This window comes from Chiloscyllium plagiosum, unplaced genomic scaffold (assembly GCF_037043375.1).
Source record: "Chiloscyllium plagiosum isolate Xiang-an unplaced genomic scaffold, Cpla_swu_hap1 HiC_scaffold_43, whole genome shotgun sequence".
NCBI classification, from domain to species: Eukaryota; Metazoa; Chordata; class Chondrichthyes; order Orectolobiformes; family Hemiscylliidae; genus Chiloscyllium; species Chiloscyllium plagiosum.
Window position 1 is genome coordinate 14,895,042 of NW_028270181.1, and position 20,372 is coordinate 14,915,413.

Here is a 20,372-nt window from a genome sequence, read left to right on the forward strand (position 1 = left end):
TTTCTCTCATGATAGTTATTATATTCATTTGTCTCATCCCCGTCATCTCTTTTTGCCTCTTGATTATTTAGTATGTTTGGAATGTTACTAGTGTCTTCTATTGTGAAGACTGATGTAAAATATTTATTCAATTCCTCCACTGTTTTCTGATTCCCTTTTGTTATTTCCCAGCCTCATTCTTTAAGGGACCACTACATTCACTTTTGACCTCTTGTTTCCTTTTGTAAATATGTATTTAAAGAAGCTCTATTTTTAATCTGTCTTGCTACTTTAACTTTTATTTTCTCTCTTTTTTTGGTCATGTTTTGTTTTGTTTTTTTAAACTTTCCCAGCCCTCTGCCTTAGCACTAATCTTTGCCGCATTACATTTGTCACATCTCTTATTGCTTGCTTAAACCATGATATAATGTGTTTCTATAGTAAACATACAGACTAGCCAGCAGATTGCTGGATCTCCATGATCTTCCACTGTGTTGAAAAGTGAACATTCATTGCTATGGTATTGGAAGGCTTCTACCAAAATATAGTGTCTCAGCATTGTTTAGGGAAACCATGGAACCAATGTTGTATTTCAATTTCCTGAGCTTCAGATTCCATCAAACAGCTAGAAGTTATTTACTTTCCAATATACAAGCTAAGTGCTGACATCTGGCTACACCTAAATTCAATGTGATGGAACTATTAAACAGGACAAATGACAATTTTGTTGATTCAAATCAGGGTTATTGGTCTCTGCCATAACTCCCCCAAGACGAGTGTGCAAAATGTTTTTTTTTCCACTTCCTGGCATTAACATGATCTTACACACCACCCCATCTAGTTACTATTGGGATAAGTTGAAACTTTATTGCTGGAACAGCACAGCAGGTCAGGCAGCATCCAGGGAACAGGAGATTCGACGTTTCGGGAACAGGCCCTTCTTCAGGAATGAGCAGAGAGTGTTCAGCAGGAGAAGATAAAAGGTAGGGAGGAGGGACTTGGAGAAGGGGCGTTGGAAATGTGATAGGTGGAAAGAGGTCAAGGTGAGGGTGATAGGTCGGAGTAGGATGGAGGCGGAGAGGTCAAGAAGAAGGTCAGGGAGGCGGTGCCGGGCTGGAGGGATTCGGCTGAGACAAGGTGGGGGGAGGGGGATGAAGAAACTGGTGAAGTCCAAGTTCATCCCCTGTGGTTGGAGGGTTCCCAGTCGGAAGATAAGACGCTCCTCCTCCGACCGTCGCGTTGTTGTGGTTTGGCGGTGGATGAGTCCAATGACCTGCATATCCTCGGTGGAGTGGGAGGGGGAGTTGAAAAGCTGTGCTACAGGGTGGTTGGGTTGGTTCGTCCGGGTGGCCCAGAGGTGCTCTCTGAATCGCTCCGCAAGTAGGCGGCCTGTCTCCCCAATATAGAGGAGGCCACACCGGCTGCAGCGGATGCAGTAGATGATGTGGGTGGAGGTGCAGGTGAATCTGTGGCGGATATGGAAGTTTCCTTTGGGGCCTTGGAGAGAAGTGAGGGGGGAGGTGTGGGCGCAAGTGTTGCACCTCCTGCGGTTGCAAGGGAAGGTGCCGGGAGTGGAGGTTGGGTCGGTGGGGGGTGTGGATCTGACAAGGGAGTCGCGGAGGGAGTGGTCTCTACGGAAAGCTGATAGGGGAGGGGAGGGAAATATATCCTTGGTGCTGGGGTCTGTTTGGAGGTGGCGGAAGTGACGGCGGATGATGCGCTGTACATGGAGATTGGTGGGGTGATAGGTGAGGACCAGTGGGATTCTGTCCTGGTGGCGGTTGGAGGGGCGGGGCTCAAGGGCGGAGGAGCGGGAAGTGGAGGAGATGCGGTGGAGGGCACCGTCGACCACGTCGGGGGGGAAATTGCGGTCCTTGAAGAAGGAGGCCATCTGTGTTATACGTATTTTGAACTGGTCCTCCTGGGAGCAGATGCGGCGGAGACGAAGGAATTGGGAGAATGGGATGGCGTTTTTACAGGGGGCAGGATGGGAGGAGGTGTAGTCCAGGTAGCTGTGGGAGTCGGTTGGTTTGTCGTAGATGTCCGTGTTGATTCGGTCGCCTGAGATAGAAACAGAAAGGTCTAGGAAGGGGAGAGAGGAGTCCGAGACTGTCCAGGTGAATTTGAGGTCGGGGTGGAAGGTGTTAGTGTGGTGGATGAACTGTTCAACCTCCTCGTGGGAGCACGAGGTAGCGCCGATACAGTCATCAATGTAGCGAAGGAAAAGATGGGGGGTGGGGCCAGTGTAGTTGCGGAAGATGGATTGTTCCACATACCCTACGAAGAGGCAGGCATAGCTGGGGCCCATGCGGGTGCCCATGGCTACTCCTTTTGTTTGGAGAAAGTGGGAGGATTGGAAAGAAAAGTTGTTCAGGGTGAGGACCAGTTCGGTCAGTCGAAGGAGGGTGTCGGTGGAAGGGTACTGGGTGGTACGGCGGGAAAGGAAGAAGCGGAGTGCTTTGAGTCCTTCGTGATGGGGGATGGAGGTGTACAGGGACTGGATGTCCATGGTGAAGATGAGGCGTTGGGGACCGGGGAAGCGGAAATCCTGGAGGAGGTGGAGGGCGTGGGTGGTGTCACGAACGTAGGTGGGGAACTATTGGGATAAACCAAGCAAAAAGGCTTGTCACAAAGTTAATAACTTCTAATTATATTTTGGCTCAGTGCTGCACATCTATAGTTTTGATTTCTACCCACAGACTCCATCTTTATTCCCAAACGTATCTAAAACATTGTCAACTGTTGCAATTTATTAAGCTACAAATATTTAAGAAAGAGTTGTCTCTGCTAGCTAACAGACATTTGTACATAATCATAGAATCCCTACAGTGTAGAAGCAGGCCATCCGGCCCATCATGTCCACACTACCCCTCCAAAGAGCGTACCACCTAGATCAATGCTCCCCCCCGCCCCCTCCCCATCACCCTGCATTTCCCATGCCTAACCCACCTAGCCTGCACATCCTTGGACACTATGGGCAATTTAGCATGGCCAATCCACCTAACCTGCACATCTTTGGACCGTGAGAGGAAACCAGAGCATCCAGACGAAACCTATGCAGATACGGGGAGAAAGTGCAAACTCTACTCAGACAGTCACCCAAGAGTGGAATCAAATCTGCGCCCCTGACTCTGTGAGGAAGCCTTACTAGCCACTGAACCACTGTGCCAGCCAAAATGTGAACACGTGTTCTCAGTTCCTACAGATCATAATTTTCTTTGATCTTAATTTCCTACTTTCTGGTTTTAGGAGGATTTGCTGACCAGACCTGATTTATCGTTTAACATCATCTACTTGGTGGTTCCTTTTCTTTTGGAATGGGAAATTGACATTCTCAATAGATCTTGTGATCTTTGGCAAGGATGTGTGACTGGTGTGTCTTGAGATTCAAGTAGCTGCTGCTTACTGTCAATAAATAAATTTGCGTTTATATACTATTTCACTGTATGTCAAGAAGTGTCTCAAAATCTTTCTTAAATTTTGTCAAACTGTTATTTTGTATTTTAAAGTGTGTACGTTTTGCACACAGCAAGGTCTCCAACAGTGTATTCACTTGATTTGATTTGATTTGATTTATTATCACATGTACCTAGATACAGTGAACAGTATTGTTTTGCATACTAACCAGACAGATATGTATATTAAGGTAATAGAATAGAATGGAGATTATAGTGTTATAGCTACAGAGAAGGTATAGAGAAAGGTCAATTCTAATATGAGAGGTTTGTTCTTAAGTCTGATAACAGCAGGGAAGAAGCTGTTCTTAAATCTGTTGGCACGTGTTTTCAAGATTTTGCATCTTCTTCCTGGTGGAAGAGAGTGTAACCAGAATGGGAGGGGTCTTTGATTATGTTGGCTGCTTTTCTGAGGCAACGAAAAGTGTAGACAAAGTCAATGGAATAAAAACAATGGCTGGTTATCTATTTTTGATGTTATTAATTTAAGGGAGGTATGTTTGTCAGTGGGCTTAATAAGCATCCTTCGTTTAATACCATTCAAATTTTAACATTTCTCATATCGTCAGTTATCAATTAATTGTATATTTTCTGTGTTCTTTGAAGACATGAAGGGCAGAAACAGCATAGAATTAACAAGTATTATGCCATTAAACCATTAAATGAACTAAGCTGAAAGCAAATAAATTCTTAACTCCTGAGAGATAAAGGAATGAATGAGGTCAATGAAGTATTGATAGTAATTAGGATTAGGAAGGATTGGAATCAGGCTCATTTTCAAAATTGGAATAAGACAGGCTCTGAAAACTACAAATCAGTCATTTTTTCGTGACTTTTGGGCGAAATAATGCAATAGATTTTAAGGACTAACCTTTATGAATTACAGAGTAAACAAAGTCAACATTGAGGCATGCAGCATCCGAAGAGCAGGAAAATCGATGTTTCGGGCAAAAGCCCTTCATCAGGAATAGAGCTCTATTCCTAATGAAGGGCTTTTGCCCGAAACGTTGATCTTCCTGCTCCTCAGATGCTGCCTGACCTGCTGTGCTTTTCCAGCACCACTCTAATTTAGACTCTGGTTTCCAGCATCTGCAGTCCTTGTTTTTACCTTTTACAAAGTCAACATTGATTCAAGTTCAGATTCTCGCTAACAAAATTTGCAATCACAACTATTATTACTTCTCTGTGTGGTGCTGCTATTGTGAGTGCTTGACATCTCAGCAGGTCCTGAATTACATCCTTAATTGAGGTGGGTGGTGCAATTAGGAAGGGTAGACAGGGAAGGAAAACCACTGTAGCAAAGAGAAATGAGTGAAATTAAAACTGAGAAAAATGTAAAGAAAAGCAGAATTGGAAGAACTAAACAGATAATTAGGCCACCGTCCAGTTCCTAAAATTTATTTCTGGGTAATTGCTTTTGGATTGACCATTTCCTTGGGCTTCATTGTCTTTGAGGAGCAAGAGAAAGGATTTCCCCAATTGACTACGGATTTACCTTTTCCTTCACGAGGAGATTGGGGAAAAAGAGTGTTTAGTAAATGGAATTAAATTGCTACAAAATAGGAGTAAATACATTTGATCCTGAAAGAACATAAACTTTTCATGTCTATTTAAACTTGAATATTTTCTTTCATTGTTACTCCAATCTAGAATACATTCCAATGTCGAGAAAGCCTAAACTTCTACTTGATGTGAAGTTATCTGGGATTTATTGGTTATGTTGTATTTTATTTACCACTTGAATGTCAGTATATTAAGATCCAGATGATTTGCCACAAGGTATTGTGGTGAAGTTGAAAATCTGATTTCTTGTAATCAGCTATCTGTAAGAATAATAGGGTAGTTATGGTAGGGGATTTTAACTTTCCAAACATCGATTGGGACGCCATAGTGTTAAAGGTTTAGATGGAGAGGAATTTCTTAAGTGTGTATAAGACAATTTTCTGATTCAGTATGTGGATGTACCTACTAGAGCAGGTGCAAAACTTGACCTACTCTTGGGAAATAAGGCAGGGCAGGTGACTGAGGTGTCAGTGGGGGAGTACTTTGGGGCTAGCAACCATAATTCTATTAGTTTTTAAATAGTGATGGAAAAGGATAGACCAGATCTAGAAGTTGAAGTTCTAAATTGGAGAAAGGCCAATTTTGACGGTATTAGGCAAGAACTTTCGAAAGCTGATTGAAGGCAGATGTTCGCAGGTAAAGGGACGGCTGGAAAATGGGATGCCTTCAGAAATGAGATAACAAGAATCCAGAGAAAGTATATTCCTGTCAGGGTGAAAGGGAAGTCTGGAAGGTATAGGGAATGCTGGATGACTAAAGAAATTGAGGGTTTGGTGAAGAAAAAGAAGGAAGCATATGTCAGGTATAGACAGGATAGATCGAGTGAATCCCTACAAGAGTATAAAGAAAACGGGGACATGAGATAGCTTTGACAAATAGAATTAAGGAGAATCCAAAGGGTTTTTACAAATATATTAAGGACAAAAGGGTAACTAGGGAGAGAATAGGGCCCCTCAAAGATCAGCAAGGTGGCCTTTGTGTGGAGCCACAGAAAATGGGGAGATACTAAATGAATATTTTGCATCAGTATTTACTGTGGAAAAGGATATGGAAGATATAGACTATAGGGAAATAGATGGTGACATCTTGCAAAATGTCCAGATTACAGAGGAGGAAGTGCTGGATAACTTGAAACGGTTAAAGGTGGATAAATCCCCAGGACCTAATCAGGTGTACCCGAGAACTCGTGTGGGAAGCTAGAGAAGTGATTGCTGGGCCTCTTGCTGAGATATTTGTATCATCGGTAGTCATAGGTGAGGTGCGGGAAGACCGGAGGTTGGCAAACGTGGTGCTACTGTTTAAGAAGGGTGGTAAAGACAAGCCAGGGAACTATAGACCGGTGAGCCTGACCTCGGTGGTGGGCAAGTTGTTGGAGGGAATCCTGAGGGCCAGGATGTACATGTATTTGGAAAGGCAAGGACTGATTCGGGATAGTCAACATGACTTTGTGCATGGGAAATCATGTCTCTCAAATTTAATTGAGTTTTTTGAAGAAGTAAAAAAGAAGATTGATGAGGGCAGAGCAGTAGATGTGATCTGTATGGATTTCAGTAAGGCGTTCGACAAGGTTCCCCATGGGAGACTGATTAGCACGGTTAGATCTCATGGAATACAGGGAGAACTAGTCATTTGGATATAGAATTGGCTCAAAGGTAGATGACAAAGGGTGGTGGTGAAGGGTTGTTTTTCAGACTGGAAGCCTGTGACCAGTGGAGTGCCAGAAGGATCAGTACTGGGTCCTCTACTTTTTGTCATTTACATAAATGATTTGGATACGAGCATAAGAGGTATAGTTAGTAAGTTTGCAGATGACACCAAAATTGGAGGTGTAGTGGACAGCGAAGAGGATTACCTCAGATTACAACAGGATCTAGACCAGATGGGCCAATGGGCTGAGAAGTGGCAGATGGATTTTAATTAAGATAAATGCGAGTGGCTTCATTTTGGGAAAGCAAATCTTAGCAGGACTTATACACTTAATGGTAAGGTTCTAGGGAGTGTTGCTGAACAAAGAGACCTTGGAGTGCAGGTTCATAGCTCCTTGAAAGTGGAGTCGCAGGTAAATAGGACATTGAAGAAGGCATTTGGAATGCTTTTCTTTATTGGTCAGAGTATTGAGTACAGGAGTTGGGAGGTCATGTTGCGGCTGTACAGGACATTGGTTAGGCCACTGTTGGAATATTGCATGCAATTCTGATCTCCTTCCTATCGGAAAGATGTTGTGAAACTTGAAATGGTTCAGAAAAGATTTACAAGGATGCTGCCGGGGTTGGAGGATCTGAGCTACAGGGAGAGGCTGAACAAGCTGGGGCTGTTTTCCCTGGAGTGTCAGAGGCTGAGGGGTGACCTTATAGAGGTTTACAAAATTATGAGGGGCATGGATAGGATAAATAGACAAAGTCTTTTCCCTGGGTCGGGGAGTCCAGAACGAGAGTGCATTGGTTTAGGGTGAGAGGGGAAAGATATAAAAGAGACCTAAGGGGCAACTTTTTCACGCAGAGGGTGGTACGTGTATGGAATGAGCTGCCAGAGGATGTGGTGGAGGCTGGTACAATTGCAACATTTAAGAGGCATTTGGATAGGTATATGAATAGGAAGAGTTTGGAGGGATATGGGCCGGGTGCTGGCAGGAGGGTCTGTTTCCATGCTGTACATCTCTATGACTCTATAAATGTTTTGATTGGCAATTGAATAGTTTTGCACTTATAGGTTTTTTAAAAAAATTGTTCATGCAATGTGGGGATCACTGACATTTATTGCCATCCCAAATTGTCTAAAGAGCAGCCAAGTGTCACCTACATTAGTGTGGGTCTGGAGTCACAAGTTAGCCACATGAGGTAAGGGTGGCATATTCCCTTCCCTAAAGGGCATTACTGAACCATATTTTTAAAAAAAAAAAATAATTGACAGTGGTTACATGGTGACCATCAGACTAGTTTTTTATTGGATTCAAGTTTCATCATCTGCCATGATGGATTTCGAACTCATGTCTGCAGAACATTAACTTGATTGCCAGTCTACCTGAAATTGTCACTATCCCAGCAACACCAATCCCCAAACCTTAATCTGAAATTAGTTGTTTCTGATACTAAGGTCCTGCTTTGTTGATGTGGGTGGGTTTTGAATTGGTTTAAAAATTGATCCCTAAGTGTCAGGAAAGAAAACAAATGTTCGATTTCCCAGCATTTACTTGCTTCTCAAAGGCCATGAAAAAATTGTAATAAACAGTTTTCATGCACACCATAGTTTTCTTTTCTTGTCATACAGACATCTTAACTTAATCAATTCCATACTTTGCCTGTTCTCACTTGCATTTGTAAACAGAAAAGAAACTCTAGGGAAAACTGAAGGAAAATTTGATTGTCATCTGGAAGCTGCACTTCCTGCTTTTCAGGCATTTAGTCTGAGAGTTTACCCTGCAGCTAATTGTGATAATTGAGTTAATGTGAATCAGAACTTTTTCATTTTACTTGGCATGAGGGAAAGCTTTCAAGACTATCAAAGTTTGGTGACAGAGGTATTTGGATTGGGAAACAGTGAGATATGTGTTTATCACAAATGAAGTTTTTATTTGTCATAATGGTCTAGCCCTAATAATGAATGGAGCTTCATTGTACCTGCCAAAAGAAAATTATACTTTATCTTAATTTTACAATGTGAGCTGAAATTAATTAAAAATTTATGATATATTAATATTGTAGATGATGAATGAATCTTGATTATAAAAAATTACATCATGAAATGAATATGGGAAGCACCCTGTATTGAAAAGAATTGCTCTGTGTGTAGACAGCAAATAAATGTAAATGTTGGAAACTATGTTGGCATCATGTTCTTTCATAATGTTCAGTGGTTAAACGAGTTCAATTTTAACGATGCAATCTTATCTTCGAAGGCTACTTTTTAGCTGATACCTGACCTTCCCCCTTGGTTAAGACAGCTGGTGAAAGGAATGAATAGGTCAGCTCAAGAAAGCTGACATTTGGAGGGTCCTGTTGTACTACTTTTCTCATATGTATGCTATGTTGCTCTCTCAACACATGGACATCGGTTCCTCCACTGACTTGAGTGTAGCACCACCTGATGTCTATTTAAAGAAATGTAGCTCCTGATGCACAGATTGTTTGGAGTGGGTGGTACTAACAGTTATAAACTTAATCTTACAACATGATCATTCATCCCAGTATTCTGGCTAATATTTATTGTTCCGTTAACATCACCAAAATCAGATTGTCTAGTCATTATCTCATTGATGTTTTTGTGAGCTTGTAGTGTACAAATTGGCTGTTACGTTTCATACAACACAACACTTCAGAAATACTCGGTGTAAAATGATTTGAAATATCCTGAAGTTGTAAAAGATGCAATTCGTTATTTCTTGTTTCTTTGTTTATTTGACTGTAGCAGAGACTTACTGTTTTCCTTATTACACTGAGCACCACCCTTGCTCAGTGGTCTTCTAAAATGGCTGAGTTGAATTGTTTTGGATTAGGTAAACTTGGCATGTTTTCATAGTGACATATTTTAAATTTTCTTTTCAATCAAATAATTTTTTTCTACTTGTACCTCTTGTAAACTCATTTAAATTGATTTGGAAAATGGGCAGTGGATCTTCTTTAATTCCAGAAATCAGGATGCCTGTTTTTTTTCTAAAACAAAAACAGAAAGAATTATGGATGCTGTAAATCAGAACAAAAACTTCAACAGGTCTGGCAGTATCTGTGCAGAGAAATCAGAGTTAATGTTTCGAGTCCGGTGATCCTTCCTCAGAACAATTCTGAAGAAGGATCACTGGACCCGATTCATTAACTCTGATTTCTCTCCACAGATGCTGCAGATCTGCTGAGCTTTTACTAAAATATCTGTTTTTGTTTCTGTTTTCCTCATTTGATGTCAATGGTCATAAGACAAATGGAGTGATAGGACATCAGGTCAGTTTGATAACTCTGTCTCAAGACTCAGGTTCAAAAATACTACGGATTACAGATCCTTTAAGCAGTTTTACATTGAGGTTTTCTTTAAGTAACTTTCATAATTCACCACACTATGTACAATTATACAGTCATAGAGTCCTACAGCACAGAGGCAGGAGGCCCTTTAGCCCAAACTGGTCCATGCCGACCTAAATGTTCCGCTAACCCCATTTCTCTGCACTTGGCCCATATCCTTCTAAACCTTTCCTATCGATGTATTTGTCCAATTGCCTTTTAAATATTAATGTACCCGCCTCAACCACTTCTGCTGGCAGTTCATTCCATATGCATGCCACCCTCTCTGTTCCCTTTTGTTCTTTCCCCTTTGATCTGAAACTGATGCTCTCTAATCCTTGATTCCCCAATCCAGGGAATAAACCCTGAGTGCATTCACCCTATCCATGCCTTTCATGATCTTATACACTTCTATAAGATCATCCTCAGGCTCCTACGCTCAAAAGGAAGAAGTCCTAGCTGTCCAACCTCTCCCTATAACTCACACCATTGAGTTCTGTATAACCAATGTCATGTATAACTGCAACATAACTTCCCAACTTCTATACTCAGTCCCATGACTGATGAAAGCCAGTGTACTTAAAAACCTCCTTCATTGCCCTGTCTACCTATGACTCCACTTTCGGAGAACTGTGCACCTGAACACCAAGGTCCCTCTATTCCACTACACTCTTTAACGCCCTACCATTCACCATGAAACTCCTATCTTCATTTGACTTTCCAAAATGCAAGACCTCACACTTATCTACATTAGACTCCATTTACCATTTCTTAGCTGACTTTTCCAGTTGATCAAGGTCCTGCTGCAATTTGTGATAACCTTCCTCATTGTCCACAATACCTCTTATTTTATTTCATCTGCAGACTTACTAATCATACCTTGTACATTTTCATCCAAATTATTGATATAGATAACAAACAGCAATGGGCCCAGCACCGACACCTGAGGCACTCCACTAGTTGTAGGCCTCCAGTCCGACAAGCATCCTTCCGCTGTTACCCTCTGCTTCCGACCATCAAGCCAATTGTGTATCCAATTTTGCCACGCAATCTAACCTTCCAGAGCAGCCTACCATGTGGAACCTTATCAAAGACCTTACTGAAATTCGTATAGACTACATCTACCGCCCTGCCTTCATCAACCTTCCTAGTCGCTGCATAAAAGAACTCTAATAAATTTGTGATTTCCCATGCACAAAGCTAGACTGACTTCCTGAAGAAGGACTTATGCTTGAAACATCGATTCTCCTGCTCCTTTGATGCTGCCTGACCTGCAGCCACTTGCTCCTAATCAAATCCTGTCTTTCCAAATGCACGTATATCTTATCCCTCAGATCTATTCAAGTAACTTAGTTACCACAGATGTTAGGCTTACTGGTTTATAATTCCCAGGCTTTTCTTTGCAGCCTTGAATAAGGGCACAACATTCCTATTCTCCAGTCATCTGGGAACTCACCCATGGCTAACGATGTTCCAAAATATCAACCAGGGCCCCCACAATTTCTTCTTTAGTCTCTTGCAGTGTTCTTGGATATATCTGTTCAAGACCAGGAGATTTATCCACCTTCATGCATTCTAATACATCTAACACCTCCTCTACAGTGATATGGACTGTCCCTAAGATATGGCAACTGATGTCCCCAAATTCTCAAGTCGTCTTGTCTTTCTCCATGGTAACCTCAGAGGTGCAATATTCATTGAGGACCTTGCCCATCTCTTGCGATTCTACACATACATGCCCACTTTGGTCCTTGAAGGGTCCTATTCTTTCTCTAGTTATTCTTTTTCTTTTAATAGGCTTAAAGTATCTCTTTGGATTCACCCTAATGTTCTCAACCAAGGCTATCTCGAGCCCCCTTTTCACCTTCCTGATTTCCTTCTTCATTACCACTCCTGTTATGAAATGCTGATAAAACCAATGAACACTCTGACCTGTATTATTTAAAAACAACTAAACTCATTACATGTTGCAGGGCTTCCCAAAATGGGGGCTGGGGTCCTAAATGAGGCATAAGCTAAAAGTTTGGAATCATGAGATCTAAGATTGCAATAGGAACCATGGAGTTCAGACCAAGTTGCAAGTTACCAAGTTTCTGTTTAAGGTTGTTACTGTTGCTCCATTGTTGATGTTAGATGCTAAAACATGGCCCTTCATTCTCCAGTTGTTGTCCTTGGGGCACTCTTCTGTGTGAGCTTGTCACCATCTTAGACCAAAACCAAAAGAACTGTGAATGTTGTAAATCAGAAACAAAACTGAAGTTGATAGAAAAGCTCAGCTGCATCCGTGAAGAGAAATCAGAATTAATGTTTTGGGTCCAGTGACCCTTCCTCTAAGATAAGACTGATTGGAAAAAGTAAGCTGTTTCGATGATTTTCATTCAATATGTTGCAAAGATATCAGAGTTAGCATTTTTCAGTCAGTGTGGAAATATATACTTTGGATAACTGAAACTTTGAAGTACGACCTTTGTGAACCTAATCCTTTAGCCACAACAACAATGGTTCACATTTTTAAAGGTTTTAAGTGAGAGAAATCAGTTGTATAATTTGGATGATATCAGGTCAAAGTCAAACCAGACAAAATGCTGGAATCAGCAAACAATGACCCTTTGAATGAACATTCACTTAAAAGAACATTAATGTGGACTATACAAGGCTAGTTTCAAAAGGTGTTTGTTTTACTGTTTTATCTCAGTCCTTCCTTGTCAGGGTACAATACTGTAAGTCATTTTCTAGACCTTTGCTCAAATGGCTGTTGCTGCTTCATGAATCTTGGCAGTCAGTGTCAGCAGGCAGTTCAGCTGTGGAATACTTCAAAGATCTCTCTGATTCTTTTCTAACCTAGTTCTTCAACAGTGCTAACTCCTGCTAGAAATAAGTAGTGATTGATTTTCCTTTGGCCTAACAGCGCTTTGCAGTCAGTTGTACTATTTCTATCATTGTTAACTCATTTACTTTGTTTGTATTTTGCTGGCAAGTGGTGTTACTTAAAAGAGCTACTAAGATGGTGGAGGCAGAGGACGAGCGTGTTAGTGCCTGAAATGCCTTTCGTTCTTCCATCCAGGAAAATCATTTAATGATGCATAGCACAGCCACATAAATCTGTCATTTTTCAAATCTGCATGTGCTGTTTATAAATAAATAGTTGCTTAGTCGTACAAAACTTGAGTATTGCTGAACAAAGAAACATGGTATTCAAACCTTTCATCCTGCATGATGGGGGGGGGGGGTAGATGTGGAAATGGTGACATAGAGGCAATGTCACTGGACAAGTAATCGAGAGGTCCAGGCTAATGCTGAGGAGCAGCAGGTCAGGCAGCATCCGGGGAGCAGGAAAATCAACGTTTCGGGCAAAAGCCCTTCATCAGGCAAGTCCTTTTACCCGAAATGTCGATTTTCCTGCTCCTCAGATGCTGCCTGACTTGCTGTGTTTTTCCAGCACCACTCTGATCTCCAGCATCTGCAGTCCTCACTTTTGCCTGGTGCTGAGGAGCAGCAGATTCAAATCTCTCCACAGCTGCTGGTGGAATTTAAATTAATCAGTTGCAGAATAAAACCACTAATGCTTTGCAAAGTGCTGCTCATTGTATTTCAGACTATGATGATATCCATCAGCACTGTTAAAGCTTTAAAAATGCAGTAATATGAGCACGCAGGTAGATTTTGACCAGAATAAATAGACTTGATTTTCCTTGGTTTTTTTGCAGGTTATGAGGGAAAATGGCTCATCTGAGATTCTAAATAAACTATATGATACTGCCATGGACAAATTAGAAGGCTTAAAGAAAGATTATGATGCACTAAGAAAGCGGTACAATGAGAAGATTGCCAACCATAACACTGACCTCAGCCGTCTAGAGCGAGTGGAAGAGGAAAATCGACGTTTTCAGAAACAGAATGAGATGCTGATGAAGCAAACTGACTCTGCTGTTGTGGAGAAAACTTCAATTCAGCAACAGTATTTATCTACATTGAAGAGGTGAATCATAGAATCATACAGTATAGTCAGCCCATTGAGTCTGCACCAACTAAAAGCAACTCTAAATCTGCACAATTGACTCTTCAGCGTTTGGTCCATAACCTTGAATGTTATGATATTTCAAGTGCTCATCCTCGCACTTTTTAAAGTTTGTGAAATTTTACACCTCAGTTACCCTTCCAGGCACTGAATTCCAGATTCACACCCCCTCTGGCTGAGTTTTCTTTTTCTTGAATACCCTCCAAACTTCCTGCCTTTCACCTTAAAATTATACCCCTGTTGTTGACCTTTCAGCTAAGGGGAACCACCCTGTCCTTGTCCCTCATAATCTTTATACACCTCAATCGGGTTCTCTGTCACCCTTCTCTGCTCTAAAGAAAGCAACCTGAGCTAATCCACTGTAGCTAAACTGTTCCATCCCAGGCAGCATCCTGGTGAACCTCCTGTGCATCCCCTCTAGTGCAACCTCTTCCTTCCTTAGTACAGTGAGCAGGACTACACGCAATACTTCAGCTGTGGCCTAACCAAAGTCCTGTGCAGCACCAGCATAGCCTTCCTGCTCTTATAATCTGTGTGAAGGACAAAGTTGACATACAATAGTTGTGTTAAGAAACTGGTATAGATCCAAAAAGAACTATGTTTCCTGAAGTGTATTAATCCAGTATAAACGATGCAAGGTGGAATTCATTGAAGTTTTAGCATTTTCAGACATATTTGGAATCCTGAACTCTTAAGAAGGGAACGTGATTTTCAAAGCTATGTTGTGTGCAATGAGTAACATGAGTATTGATGATCTGATCATTTTTCTCACATCTATTACAAAGCTGATTGGGGCCAGATGTTCACAGGTAAAGGGATGGCTGACAAATGGGAAGCCTTCAGAAATGAGATAACGAGAGTCCAGAGAATGCATATTCCTGTCAGGGTGAAAGGAAAGGCTGGTAGGTACAGAGAATGCTGGATGACTAAAGAAATTGAGGGTTTGGTTAAGAAAAAGAAGGAAGCATATGTCAGGTATAGACAGGATAGATCGAGTGAGTCCTTAGAGGAGTATAAAGGCAGTATAAGTATACTTAAGAGAGAAATCAGGAGGGCAAAAAGGGAACATGAGATAGCTTTGGCAAATAGAGTTGAGGAGAATCCAAAGGGTTTTTACAAATGCGTTAAGGACAAAAGGGTAACTAGGGAGAGAATAGGATCCCTCAAAGATCAGCAAAGTGGCCTTTGTGTGGAGCCACAGGAGATGGGGGAGATACTAAACAAGTATTTTGCATCAGTATTTGCTGTCAAAAAGGACATGGAAACTATGGAATGTAGGGAAATAGATGGTGACATCTTGAAAAATGTCCATATTACAGAGGAGGAAGTGCTGGATGTCTTGAAATGCATAAAAGTGGATAAATCCCCAGGACTTGATCAGGTTCACCCTAGAACTCTGTGGGAACCTAGGGAAGTGATTGCTGGGCCTCTTGCTGAGATATTTGTATCATTGATAGTCACAGGTGAGGTGCCGGAAAACTGGACATTGGCTAATGTGGTGCCACTATTTAAGAACGGTGGTAAGGACAAGGGAACTATGAACCAGTGAGCTTGATGTCGGTGGGCAAGTTGTTGGAGGGAATCCTAAGGGACAAGATGTACATGTATTTGAAAAGGCAAGGACTGATTAGGGATAGTCAGCATGGCTTTGTGCATGGGAAATCATGTCTCACAACTTGATTGAATTTTTTGAAGAAGTAACAAAGAGGACTGATGAGGGCAGAGCAGTAGATGTGCTCTATATGGACTTAATTAAGATATTCGACAAGGTTCCCCATGGGAGACTGATTAGCAAGGTTAGATATCATGAAATACAGGGAGAACTAGCCATTTGGATACAGTACTAGCTCAAAGGGTGGTGGTGGAGGGTTGTTTTTCCAGACTGGAAGCCTGTGACCAGTGGAGTGCCACATGGATCAGTGTGCGTTCACTACTTTTTGTCATTTACATAAATGATTTGGATGTGAGCATAAGAGGTATAATTAGTATGTTTGCAGATGACACCAAAATTGGAGGTGTAGTGGACAGCGAAGAAGGTTAGAGTGGTGCTGGAAAAGCACAACAGGTCAGACAGCATCCGAGGAGCAGGAAATTGATGTTTCGGGCAAAAGCCCTTCGATGGTGCATGACCTGCTGTGCTTTTCCAGCACCATTCTAATCTTGACTCTAATCTCCAGCATCTGCAGTAACCACTTCTGACCAGCAAAGAAGGTTACTTTAGATTACATCGGGATCTTGATCAGATGGGCCAATGGGCTGAGAAGTGGCAGATGGAGTTTAATTCAGATAAATGTGAGCTACTGCAGTTTGGGAAAGCAAACTTTAGCAGAACTTGTACACTTAATGGTAAGGTCCTAGGGAGTGTTGCTGAACAAAGAGACCTTGGAGTGCAGGTTTATAGCTCCTTGAAATTGGAGTTGCAGGTAGATAGGATAGTGTAGAAGGCGTTTGGTATGCTTTCCTTTATTGGTCAGAGTGTTAAGTACAGGAGTTGGGAGGTCATGTTGTGGCTGTACAGGGCATTGCTTAGGCCACTGTTGGAATATTGTGTGCAGTTCTGTTCTTCCTATTGCAAGGATGTTGTGAAACTTGAAAGGGTTTAGAAAAGATTTACAAGAATGTTGCCAGGGTTGGAGGATTTGAGCTATCAGGAGAGGTTGAATAGGCTAGGGCTGTTTTCCCTGGAGCATTGGAGGGTGACCGTTATAGAAGTTTATAAAATCATGAGGGGCATGGATAAGATAAATAGACAAAGTTTTTTTCCCTGGGGTCGGGGAGTCCAGAACTAGAGGGCATAGGTTTAGGGTGAGAGAAGAAAGAGACCTAAGGGGCAACTTTTTCATGCAGAGTGTGGTATGTGTATGGAATTCGCTGCCAGAGGAAGTGGTGGAAGCTCGTACAATTGCAACATTTAAAAGGCATCTGGATGGGTATATGAAGAGGAAGGGTTTGGAGGGGTATGGGCCGGTTGCTGGCAGGTGGGACTAGATTGGGTTTGGATATCTAGTTGGCATGGACAAGTTGGACTGAAGGGTCTGTTTCTGTGCTGTACATCTCTATGACTGTATGTCTATTAGTCCTCATAAGAGTTTGAGGCCAATAGAAGGAATCATGTGATATCCACTGTTAGTGTATCAATTCTGGCCTTTCAGATATCCAGGCTGTTTTTTTTTATTAAACATATAAATATTTTCTCCAGAATCTCCAGTATTCCACATAAAATTGAACTGCCAGTCATCCACTTCAATAGTGTCTTCTCAATTTGATGCCAAAAAAACAATTTTTCACAAATGTAAAGTAAATGATTATGTGATAGCAAAATATCATGCCATCTGGTGCATATAGTACAGCTCAAATGAAAGTTAAAATTTAGAATTGTGGTAAATTGTGCACATAGTATTGGAGAGAGAGAGAGAGGGGAAAGACTTAAAATGAATCTAAGGGGCAACTTCTTCACGCAAAGGATAGTGCATGTATAACATGAACTGTCAGAGGAAGTGGTGGAGGCTAGTACAATTACAGCATTTAAAAAGCATCTGGATGGATATATGAATAGTAAGAGTTTAGATGGATATGGGTCAAGTGCTGGCAAATAGGACTAGATTAACTTAGGATATCTGGTTGGCATGGATGAGTTGAACTGAAGAGGTCTGTCCCTGTGCTGTACATCTCTGTGACTCTCAATGGTGAGATGCAAATTTTCAGTGTTCTTTAGAGCTGAGTTCTCAGTCTTGCCTTGGTAATTTGGGTGTAAAGGTTCACAATTTATTTTACAGCAAAGGAGACAAAATCTCAGTAATCTGGATGTTTTGCAAATGCCAGTAAACCCCTACGCTCTTATTGGTGTATGGTTCTAAAGACACCCAATGGCAAGGTCTCCTTCCAATTTGTGGCTGATAATTTTTTTGAAAGAGAATGATTAATATACAATGTAAATCAACTTAAAAAAAATTGTCACTAAATATGACACGGCAGCAGTGTTCCATCTATAAATATATCAGAAAGTATTATGTTTGAAGTTCAGATCATGAAAGCGGCAAAGGCAAACATTTTAAAAATGAAATATTCAAATGATAATTTATTATATTTTGTATTTCCACTGAACCTTCTAAAAATATTGACATTGTTTGAAATGCTTGTTAAGGAAGAGTAGAGAACAAAGATACTTAATTCTAGTAAAATATAACTTAATTCTTGTGATTTATTTTAATTAGAAACATTAAACTTTATCTACTTTGACTTTGTTTCCAAAGATATGACTCAATCCAGCATGAGTTAAGTAAGGCAACTGTACAAAACAAAGAGCTTCAGAGAGAAATGGAACGGTTACAAACTGAGGTGACACGATTCAAGACATTACAGCTGAAAGCTGTAAAGGATGCAGAGAAGTACAAGGAAGAGAGGGATACGGTACTGAATGAATACCGCCTGGTCATGAGTGAAAGAGACCAAGTACACAAAGAAATTGACAAGCTGCAAACTGAATTGGAATTGGCACAGGGTCACCTAAAGAACACATCATCAGAGAGAAAAGTAGCTGGTGAAGAACTTGAAGCTCTTCGACAGGTAAGGTCAAACAGGCTATCCTTTGAATACTTCTCAAACTATCTTTCCAATATCTCTAAACCATGGAATTCCAAGCTTCCCTTGATGTTTTATTTTGTTTTCTATCCACAGCTCTTTACATAGGTTTCTCTGTGTTAAAAAGTATTGTGATGTTCTCATCCATGTTATACATAGGAAGAGGTTTGAATTTACTCACAAATGCAGTAGTTGTAGTTCTTGGTTTGATTAAGTTTTAAAAAACTGTTGTAATCAAAATGAATATAAATAATTTACTGAGATTCTTGGATAGTCAAGAGTATTCTATTTCTCTCTTCATTGCTTCCCATAGTGCCAGCTGTAATACAACAATTGTTTTTAATTAAAGTGTTTCATATATTCTCAAGAAAGAAAATGAGGGATATCAATCTCTTGGAGATAAGTTCAAAGGCAAGTGATGTCCTTGCATCCATGGTCCCTGAAAGCTATTTAGACCATGAGATACAAGAGCAGAATTAGGCCATTCAGCTTACTGAGCCTGCTCCATCGTTCGATCATGACGTGTTTCTCAATCCCAAACCCCTGCCTTCTTCCCCCTAACCCTTGATCCCCTTGTTAATCAAGAACCTATCTATCTTTGTCTTAAATATACTAATGATTTGGCATCCACAGCCTTGTGGCAATGAGTTCCACAGATTCACCACCCAATGGTTGAAGACATTTATAGTTACTGATATTATCAGCTTTGCAGTCATATTTGGGTGGACTATGGTCTTTTTAAATTATTTTGCACTTTATATGAGAGTACTCCATTTCATATTGCTGAGAAAACTGATGGAAATTTGAAACAGACATTTACTGTATATTTTTAAAGTGTTGACTATTTTCTCTTTATTGCAATTGTTTTATAATGCCCAGCGGGCACAAGATATCATCTGATCAGAACAGTTGAGACCCGCTACAATACCAGTTCCCAAATTCTCAAGCAAATTTTGTCCCTGTAACATTGATAAATTAAACAAGGAAAACAAATGCATTAATTTAGAAGATTTCACTTTGAAAAGTCTTAGTTAAAATGTGGCTTAATCAGTTATGACTCATTCCCTTAACCAATCTAGTTATTACTTTGGTTTTGCAAGAAAAGTATTTAGGATGAGTTTGGCAAAGTCTACATGACAATTTACTGATTAATTGAATGAAAATTTTCTAATTACAATATTACATAACTTTCATCCCTCTTCACCTTCTAAAAATTATACAACCTTGCACCCCAAATATGAGGATAATTTTGAACTGTCACTCAATCACCAATTTTGTCTGTTCCCGGATATTGAATTTGATTTGCATTGGCACCCCATCCCTTTGTTCCCAGACATTTATTGGTTTTGAAAATATTTTAGAGGTTTTGCAGTTTGCAATTTTGTGGTGCTTATTTGTTTTGTGATGTTTGAGTGCTGGTCCAAGGCCTAGAATCTACTCGTGTCTGACCCAGTAGGAATTTCATATTGGAATGCTGATAAGCTAAATTCAATTATTATGCTACAGTTCAAAATTTTATCTAATGTCATAACATCCAAGCCCATTGATTTATGTTGAGTCTTTTATTCTAGTGAGGTCTTAGTTAATCTCTGTGATCCATTGAACTGGGTTTTTCTGGAATGGGAATATCATGGCACAATTTGTTTGTTAGCCATTTCTCTGCACTCAACTTAAACTTGTTTGGACTTGCTGGAAATTCAATCTGATTATGGCATTGAGAGGTAACATGTGCTGGACCTGAATCAACAGCAGACTCTCTCCTTTACCATTGCCATTTAAGAATTGGAG

General features: G+C 40.8%; 1 protein-coding gene across 11 annotated transcripts in view; it reads left to right on the forward strand.

Annotated features, from left to right (window-relative positions):
• The window catches only part of dlg5a (discs, large homolog 5a (Drosophila)), a 228,429-nt gene that overhangs the window by 113,372 nt on the left and 94,685 nt on the right, over nucleotides 1-20,372 (forward strand). For all 11 annotated transcript variants that reach the window (XM_043678983.2, XM_043678982.2, XM_043678990.2 and 8 more), the window contains 2 exons: nucleotides 13,693-13,964; nucleotides 18,257-18,569. In XM_043678983.2, coding sequence (XP_043534918.2) covers nucleotides 13,693-13,964; nucleotides 18,257-18,569 — 585 coding nt within the window. The remainder of the gene's footprint in view (nucleotides 1-13,692; nucleotides 13,965-18,256; nucleotides 18,570-20,372) is intronic.